This window comes from Trachymyrmex cornetzi, unplaced genomic scaffold (assembly GCF_001594075.2).
Source record: "Trachymyrmex cornetzi isolate Tcor2-1 unplaced genomic scaffold, Tcor1.1 scaffold266, whole genome shotgun sequence".
In the NCBI taxonomy this organism is placed as follows: Eukaryota; Metazoa; Arthropoda; class Insecta; order Hymenoptera; family Formicidae; genus Trachymyrmex; species Trachymyrmex cornetzi.
The window spans coordinates 143210-153365 of NW_017297334.1; the positions used below are offsets into that span (position 1 = coordinate 143210).

A 10156-nucleotide genomic window follows, 5' to 3' on the forward strand; every position below is an offset into this window, starting at 1 on the left:
TTAATAAAACTACAATAAAGTATAAAATAAGTTTGATCAATTTTACTGAAGTGCATGGTAAAAATCTTTAAAATATTGTATTGTACCACAATCACCATATTTTCTCAGGGTAAATTTTAAAAGAAAATTCTCTCCGTGTATTTGTATATGTCAGATGCGTATATTTCCCAATATACTTTTTCCTAAAAAGTTAAATAAATAGCTTCAAGGTATTAAAATTAAATCTGCAGAATGAAAGGTTTCAAAGAAGACTTAATAAGGATAATGTCATCAAAGTAAGTTTTTATTAGCTGTAGAGATTCAAGTGTCAAAGCATCAGTGAAATTCGAGGAACAATTGTAGCTTCAGTGTAGCATTAAAATAAATCTATAGAGGTTTAGAAAAGAAGTTAATAAGTATAATATCATCAAAGTAGGTTTTTTATAGTTTATAAAGTATTTTAGTAAGTGCGAATTATTCTTAAGAATGTTGAAGTAGTATTAAAATTTCGACTCGGAAAAGTTGTCAGATTATAAAATATTGTATATTTTCTTAACATAATATACGTACAAAAAGCATTCCAAGAATGGATCTGAACACGGAGAAAACCCACGAAACGCATAATATATTTATACATACAAAAGATTATTTATAAAAATTTTTTTGTAAACGTTCCACATTAAAATAAATAATTCTATTTGAATATATATAACAAATTATTTGTTATAAAAATATTCGTCAATAAGAACGAAACATGTGTTCTATGATAAACACGATGTAAGTGCATTTATTAAGCTATACGTTGTAAAATAGAACATGATCATTTATAATATGTTTATCGCGTATGTTATCCCGCCATTAAATTCAGAATTTGCATTTGAATTTTAACATGAAAGCCGATAATTTAAATGTAAATTATAACGCATATTTTACGCTTTTCCAGTTCGGTCGAAACGTGCATATCACTACTTACACGCGTTATGTGTTTTCCATACGAAACATACTACTCTTGTCATGTTAAGACACTTTATTTCATATAACTCTACCGAGTAATTAATAAAATTAATCGGACATTTTTACGAAATCATACTTATTAAATTATTTTCCCAAAACAATTTTCTACATATATCACGCATATATTCAATCTAATAGATTAATTGTTTATTTTCTCTTGCCATATAAATATATCGTGCACGTAATACATTTATATAATAATATTTAAAATTTTAAAAACGATGTCTGCTGTCTGTTCATCGATAATAAGATTAAATATTTATACATAGTTTAGACACTACATTCTGCAGAAAGGACAATCAGCAATCAAAATTTGATTGCATGTTTCCTTTTTATACAATTGCATTTGTAAAACAAGATCGTAAAGGTAAACATACGACTAACGAATACATAACTCTCCCGAATAAAACGTATTTGCATACGACCGAAACTGAGCATACTTATTAGTTATGGTAATACAGCTACTATTTATAATAATATAAGAACTTATTATGTCACATAGTTTTAGAATAAATAGGAAAACTTTTCTTAGCAATTGGCGAGTCATTCGTCTTGTGATATGCAAGAAAAAAGACGTTAAGAGTTTAATTTGCAATTTTGCTTTGCTTTTTGTTCCAGGCACTTCTACAAGCTCACGACGTTGCCGGTCACGAGGTCTACGGCGAGGAAGCCACCAGGGTAACGCCACCTCCACTTCTCACGTATTTGAATGGCGGCGACGATCTCGAAGGACAAAACGGCGATTTAGATGAAAAAATTACTCGCGTCAGACTGGTGCAGTTCCAGAAAAATACGGATGAGCCGATGGTGAGTAACAAGGCAAATACATATGTGTTTCGGCAATGTGAAACGACGTTTTTGAAATTTGGTACAAAAAGCTTCCTATGGATTTTTATTTAAAACGAGAGAGAAAAAAATATATATATTTTAAATAAATTCTTTAAAAATATGTGTGAAAAAAATTACTTTTTAATGAAAGCGTAAAAATATGTATGTTATACATATATATATGTGAAAGATATTGTTTAGACATTATGTTGAGCAATTGAAAATTTGATAAAATAGTTAATTTAATATTATCTTAATATTCTTTTAAATTTTTAATAAAACATTTAATAAAGATTTGCAGGATTATATTTTGGATAATAATAAATATTAAATTTTTTTACGTGCGTAAAATAACTTTGTTATTATGACAATTTTGATATTTAATTTACGGCGTTGTTATTTATTATTCACACGGTTTAATACGGACATTCGCCATGTTTGAAATACGCGACCGTAATGCAATGTTTAACCTGTTATTATCGATAAAATATTGCATTTACTACTCTTAATTTACATTATCTGTTTTTCAGGGAATCACATTGAAAATGAATGAGGATGGGCAATGCTTCGTGGCGCGGATTATGCACGGTGGGATGATCCATAGACAAGCCACTCTTCACGTCGGTGATGAGATTAGAGAGATCAACGGTATACCAGTTCAGAATCAATCCGTTAATGCCTTGCAAAAGATTCTGGTGAGTATTATAAAGTTATTCTCGTAACCGCGAGCGGAATCTAGGAACTTGTTTCAAGAAGTTCTTAATCCTACGTTATCAAAGAGATACTTGATGGAATATACCATAACTTTCTCAAACAAGTATTTATTACAAAATTGAAAAAACTGTACTTTGAAGTAGAATATGATTTCAATATTGGATTATAAATTTGTACACTGCATTATTATATATATATACGCAAAATTTTGTATTTATGCGAATAAGCATCGGCTTGCTTACTCGTAGCCGCAGTTTCTGAAGAGTTCGGTCCTCTTCGACTGTTACAGCGGGAGGCACGTGGATCGGTGACTTTCAAGATCGTGCCGTCGTACAGGAGCGCGCCGCCCCCCTGCGAGGTACAAGTAAGACCCAACACCCAAACCCTTTCCCAAAACACTATCGCGTCTAGTAAGCCCACATCTTCCACGGCCTCCACGGGCGCGAGCTCTGGAGGCGGTGTGAATAAATCCGGGAAACCGGTGAAAACCTCTGCGGCCACGAGCAAAGAGAAGACGCCTAAGGCGTCAAAAACTTCCAAGTCTAAGAGCGCTTCCTCATCCACCGAGAGCACGCCTAGACGTCGTTTAAACCCATTATCGGCTCTACGATCGCGAAAGTCTTAAACTCTTCGATCGATCTCGATTTCATGTAGCCCGCTCGGTTAAATCGTGTATTCACAGAATTGCCAGAAGCACATCGAACTGCTTCTAGACGTAATGGTAGATCTTTCCCGGAGCAAAAATTTATGCCTTCTTCCAACGACACCATTGAATTAATTACTGAGATAGCGAAGTTGCTGACGAACTTAGGCCTTATAGAGTAGGTAGTTCTTATCACAGTTGGTAATAATTATGGTAGGTAGTTTTTGTAGTCACAGTAATTATGCATGTTAGGCTTTTTCCCCAGTACGCTTTACTATATTGATTACGTAATGATTACTTCTCGGAAGTATGCAAATTTCTATAATATCAGTGCTATTATAGATTTTTTTTCAAGATGATAAGTATGTGATATTATATGTATATATTTAAAGTAAAATATATATTTAAAGATTTAATTAATAATGAGTATAAACATGATAATATAAACATATTATTTAATTAATTTATTTTTTATTATTCATTGATTTAATTTTAAAGAAAGAAATTATTTACAAACAATTTCTTTAATGTTTTATTTTTGTAAACTTTATTTTTATTCGATGAAACTCCTTTAAATATTCTCTGAATTATGTAACTTAATCTTCTAGTGACATCAGCACTATATATTCCAGATATTATTGATTATAACCCAAAGACATGATTCCACGCATGAAGTGATCTACTAATCGATTAAATAGTTTGCCTTAGTTTCTCTTAAATACAATCTTCTAGTCTAATAAGTCATACTTTGATAATAGAGTTTACAACGATAAACAACTAATTTGCGTTATATTATATATGTAGATTATTACAGATAATTATGTATGCAGGAAAAAAACAATTAATTCGATTAAATAATTCAAATTTGACACACTTTCATAGTGAAATGACATTTTATATATATTTTATAAAGAATTGTATAATTATTACTTTAAAGAACTCACACAACGTGCGAAGTCTTTGCCTATTATCCGTTTCGCGATTAGGAAAGTTTTGGATAATGAACAGAGGGATATACAATTAATTCCTCAATAGTTTGCAGTTCGTATATAGTTTCCCACGTAATTTCATCTAAGGTAGACCACGAAGTTTACAAGAAGTTTGCAGGAAGACAGGCGGTTAATAGTGTCCGCTTTGCATTACGTTTAGGATAATCCACTATCAGAAAAATTTTTGTGCCGTGTAATCGGCAATGAAGGAAACGAGAATATAAACTTCTACGAAAGCTTTAAAATTATTTTTGAATATATTTAAAATCATTAAACTCGAAAATTTTATTGAAATTCCAAATTTATTTGAAATTAGCCAGAGTTTATTTAGCAACTTTTATGTAGGAACAACATCATGAAAAACAATCGTATATGCAATATTTCTTTTGATAGTTATTTTGACAGCCATTATGCCTAATTAATACTTATATATAGGTATTATACTTATATACATATATGTGTGTATATATATAATTACTCTTTTTTAAAATTAATCGGAATGGTCTTGCAGATTAATTAAAAAATTTTGATAATATTCTAAATGCGTATTTTCTTAGATAATCAATTAGATATTTAATTTTTATATTGTATATTATTATATTCTCGTATAAAACAGGAATATATTTTTTAATCGACTTGTCTTTTAATTTTTTTTTTTAGAGCAAACAAGGATGTTCACGCCTTAAATTTCTGAAATAACTTTAAACTTGAACATAGCTTTATTGCTAATCTTCGTTAATATTGATGAAGGGAATGGAAACTGGCGGTTTATGTGCTTCAATATTAAACGCAATATTCTCGAATAGTTGAATATATTCAACGACAAATTCTACTATAGTTCAATGTCCGGTCATATTTGAAGTTTCAGTAATTAGCGCGCAGGTTCCATCCGAGGGAGCAAGTTCTTGGAGAACGTAGAATTCTCGAGGCAAACGACAAGAACTTTCCTTTCCATGATTTATGAGCGTTTTAGGCTAATTACAAATACCAGTCCGCGTACAATATTTATGAATTTTTATCTCTCTTTCTTTCCGAGTCATGGCATGCTGAGCGGTTTAGTTTATTTAACATCACCTATGTTGTCAATAAATTGATGGATCTGTCAGCGCGGTTTTTTATTTTTATTTTGCAAAGCAAACGAGTGGAATTGGATAAAAATTTATAAATTGAATTCGTTTACAGTAAAACCACTGTGAACAGCATTTTTGCGGAAATCGTTTATCGACTGATAGTTTCTAAAATTTAAAAACGAGCAATGTCCAATGCCTGATATATGTTTTGCTACACTTTAATTTTATGAAAAATATTTCAACTGTTTCAATATTGTTTTCTATATAAAATTCTATTTATATCGCTACATATTATAGAAGAAGTAAAGAAAATATTAATATTAAATGTGTTTAGTTAAATCAAACTAAGATAACGAAATTCTATTTTATTATTTCTTGTTATTTTTTATGTTAAATGTTTATTCAGTAATCGATTTTTTTTTTCCACAGATATATCTAATTATTTATCTAAATTATCCAAAGATAAATATTTTAACCTACAAGAGAATAGATATATAACAAGATGCTATATTTCTCATTTATTTGATAATTCTACATATCTGTCTTTAAAGTATTTTAGAACGAGTTTTAATAAAAATCAATAAATTCTTTAATTTTTTACGAAATTTTTAGAGTGACAATGATTCTTTACTAGTTTAAATAGTTTATATGTATATGTTTAAAAACATATTATGTATGCAATTATAAATTATATATTCATGAAATAACTATAAAATATAAACTAAATGTAAACTATAAAATACTTTATAGAGAGATTTCTCTCTCAATTAGAGAGTTTAACGTCCAAACCAATAAACTTCCACCTCTGCTTTTTCTACGAAGTTGAAATCAGAATAGAGACGTTTATGTGAATATTTCACTTCATATTCGCAATCACGCTCCATCGTTTAATCCATAGAGTCTTAGGCAATAGCGCACAATGTGCGTAATCGATAAAAGCGGTAATAGAATCGAGATTATATTCGAAGCAGTAATTCCGAAATTAAATCAGCGTAATTCTAATCACGTTAATCCGAATCGTTGCAATGCGCGATTTCCTCCTATTATCTACAAATTTTGAAGTGAAGAAAGAATATCTTCGCGTACTGCAATTTGTATTTACCAATGAATTTGTCACGATTTCTCATCTTTATATGATTCGACTAAACGCAAAATAGTTTCTATCATACTATACGTCGAAATAATAGATGCCAGGCTATTAGTAAATATATAAATAGATATAAACGTGATCGATATTTGCAGAGGTTTTCACCGCAGTTATCTGTATTACATATACACATGCACATATATAACAATAATATATAAAATGATTATTGAATTAACTAATTTACTGTTACAATAATGAAAGAATTTAGATATAATATTGTTTGACGTACCGAGAAATATAACGTTCGCTCGTGGCGATCGTGTTTATAAAATGGAAAAAAAATTTCTCTATCATTTTACCATATTTCTCAGTGCTCAAGCAATGCCACGCAAGACAAAGAAATTTCTTTCAGCATAACGCCAAATCGCATAAAATCAAATTGAGGAAACAGAGTTTTTCCCTGGATCAAGATTTTATTAGGTACAGCTGCTTTTGTGTTGTTGCAAAATTTGATTTTTACTCAGTACGCGTGAAATGATTGCTTCTTCGATCAATCTGTGGAATTGATGGAACACTTGACGAAGTAAACGATTTTACGTTCGCAATATTTGCAATGTTCGCAGTATTTTTCATAGCTCACAATTCTGCGTCGCGAGTTCGTGCTTCGGGCACGTTGTATATACTTCAAATTTTACAAACTAGTCACAAGGCCCGTACAATGTGCAGTTACATGTACAGCTCTTTAAATAGATATACGATACCCTTTTTCGCGTACCCACTTGTATAAAGAATGTTTGCCATCTTTAATTGCTTATGTCGCATTATGTAGATAACGAATCTCCTACGATTGTTGCAATTGTACGGCAATAGGACAATATGCTAGTCGCATGACATATAATGTTATCTCTCTTTTGGAGGATTACATTGCACTTGCAGTACGCAAGTGTTACGTATAAGGACGCTGCAAAGTCGACGATATAATCGGCAAGAAAAATCATTATCGAAAAAACTATACGAATTTTAAATTGTACAAGTGGCACATCAGCATAGCTATGTACGTGCTTGATTTAACTGTTATTAGAATTATGTATTTTTGTTTATTTTTATCTGCGATAAATTTGAATTTCATTGATTGTGTCGTCAATCTTGCAGCGTTGCATATTATGTCCCGTACATAATAATAGATGGTCCTTGCACTGATCTGTGTTGCGTTCAAAGTTCATATTAATTTCACAGATATTAATTCTGTAATAAGATAAAGCATAACTGGTGATTTGCTCTGATAATATTAACATAAGAAGACGACGCTCGTTTAGCCAAGATTAGCCGGATTATCATTGCAAATGTGAGAGCTGTTATAATTGAGTGTGATATCTTCGGTTAATATAAATTTTGCGAATAACAGGCCAGTGTGATGGAAGCTCTAATTAAATAAACGGGACGATGCTGTTAGAAAATAATGTATGATATACATATTAGAGAGATATATATTAAAAAGTATACATATATATTATATAATCTGTATTTCTATAAGACAAGGTCGGTACGAGCGGTGTAACAAAACGCTTTGGTCGGCGCTTTCGAGTCCACGGCGCGTGCATGTTTCTTTTTCGCTCTTTCTCTTTCCAATTTATCTTTTTCTCTTTTTCAATCTTTCTCCCATTCTGTTCTTCTCTCAGTCTCTCGTAATTTTGTTCTTCCATTCACTCTTTCTCCTTGTTTCTCTTTTTCTCTCTTTCTCTCTGTCTTTTTCTCCTTCCCCCTCTAATTTTTTCTTACGACGTTGAATTAGACAACACTTCGTTACTGATAGTACAATAGTTCACTTTGCGGGAGAAAGAAGTATATAAGGAATGCACACTTTCGTTTCCACATGTGTTGGAATGTTGTTTGTGTTTCTGTCATAAAGAAGCTTTTGTTACACCCCTCATTATACCCTCACCTGCATGAAGGACATCTTTGCGAACTGACGCTTTTCTTTTTGGCCAATGTAGCCCTCTGCATCATAAGTGCATACACGTAAAGCTGTATAAGTCGATCGATGGGTTTTAGTCGAGACTGCAAAACTCTCTGGGCAGTTCGTTAATCATCATGTCTTGCACGGACTCACTCGCGACTGTGTAGATATCGCGCAAGCCTGGTAGCAGTGTAATTTAATTTTTTTCCTTTTTTTTTTTAGTTTATTTTATTGGCGATTCATATCGTTGTCTCATAATTGTTGAATTATCCAGAAAAAAACGAGAGAAATCTATGTCTATTTAAAATCTTATAAATGAAAATTTAGAAAATATATATAAACTTGTTATACTATTTATATAAATAACAGAAATTTAATAATATTTAGACTCTATCGTGTGATGGAAAAATAATAGCACGCTATCTTTCTGGATAATTCAATGTAAACTAATTCTATTCTGAAGAAAGGATGCATAGCACACCTTCTTAAAGTCTCTTGCAACATTTATTATCGACGAATGTCTGAACGTGCAAAAATATCCGTACATGCAGTTGAGGGTAAATCGCAAATAACGTAAATCTGTTCCGGCTCGGATAAAATCTGAATCGTTGTTTAATATAAGTCTCGCGATTTTGATTTTAACTCGTATGATTAAACTGACGGGCGCCGTTACTGATAAATCTTCGGAGTATTTCTCTAAGTGTGTCAGTAAAACATGCACTAACGACGGCTTCAAAGTAATAAGGCACTTCCCTCTTTCTTCGTACCTGAATAAACATATTTATTTTCCACGTATTCTGTACCTGATGAAAAATTGCGAATTCATTTTAGAAATCTTGCGATTTGTCGAACAATGATGATAATCGTTAGTAGCTTGTATAGAAATTCTGTATACATAATTCACAGTTCTGAAAGAGTAAAATACAGTTACAGCCGATATTGTTTAAACGTATTACGTGCGGTTCAGTTTGAATTATAATTTCGATATCTTGGTGTGACGTAGCATTCATTTGTAAATACTCTGTATTTGTATATCTGCTTATGTTCATACATGTGTTTAACGTAGCGCCCGGCCTCTCATTCTTCTCGTTATGCATCACGTAGAAATGCAAAAGGAAGTGGAGATATGTTAAGAACGTGATATATTGCCTACTTCCTTTCACACTCTATACTACACATATATACGTGTGTGCAGACGGCTTGGTTGGATTTAGATTTTGTAAAGCGTTGTAAAATGTGTTGGGAGTTTATGGATGTTTCAAGACATACGCAGATCTTATCAATGTATACTTCAAATTGTTGGTGTGACAAATATCTGTATATGAGATTGCATAGTATAGATCATATTTTCCGAAATATACAATTTCGTTAAACTTTCGGGAGTGCAAGGTAGAAGGACACGGGACAGATGAACCGTTAACTGTCACCTACATTAGAAAGATATTACGAGCTCGAGGAACGACGGTATACAACAGATGCGATTAAGATTACGCAGTAAAATCTCGCCTGCGGAGAAAAGTCGCTATTTTTGATAAGTATGCAAATGTTCAATAAATCCTAATGTCTATTGACAACTGTTTCGCCTTCTACAAAAAAAAAATGAGCTTACCAAGAGTTAACTGTTCTCTGTCTCGTGCGTCTGTGCTACATCTGTCACGTTAAAAGGGAGCATTTACGGCTAATAATCACTGCGCAAACACATCGCGCTGTCGGAGTGTGCGGCAACCCGTTTACGTGGTATGATACGAATAAGACAATGTAACCCAAGGCGTTTCGCGACGACGAGCGCTGTAGAACGAGAACAGGGTATCTCGTGCGTTATACGGGAAGCGAGACACCCTCGATAAGCACACCCCCTCCCCCCCCCCCCCCCCC

General features: G+C 32.3%; 1 protein-coding gene across 8 annotated transcripts in view; it reads left to right on the forward strand.

Annotated features, from left to right (window-relative positions):
- Nucleotides 1-10156, forward strand: part of LOC108761828 (peripheral plasma membrane protein CASK) — a 165995-nt gene that overhangs the window by 140663 nt on the left and 15176 nt on the right. For 6 of the 8 annotated variants that reach the window (XM_018508564.1, XM_018508568.1, XM_018508567.1 and 3 more), the window contains 3 exons: nt 1612-1800; nt 2352-2516; nt 2825-2893. In XM_018508564.1, coding sequence (XP_018364066.1) covers nt 1612-1800; nt 2352-2516; nt 2825-2893 — 423 coding nt within the window. Of the gene's footprint in view, nt 1-1611; nt 1801-2351; nt 2517-2824; nt 2900-10156 lie in introns of all 8 variants that reach the window. The other 2 variants (XM_018508566.1, XM_018508569.1) reach the window with 1 other exon arrangement.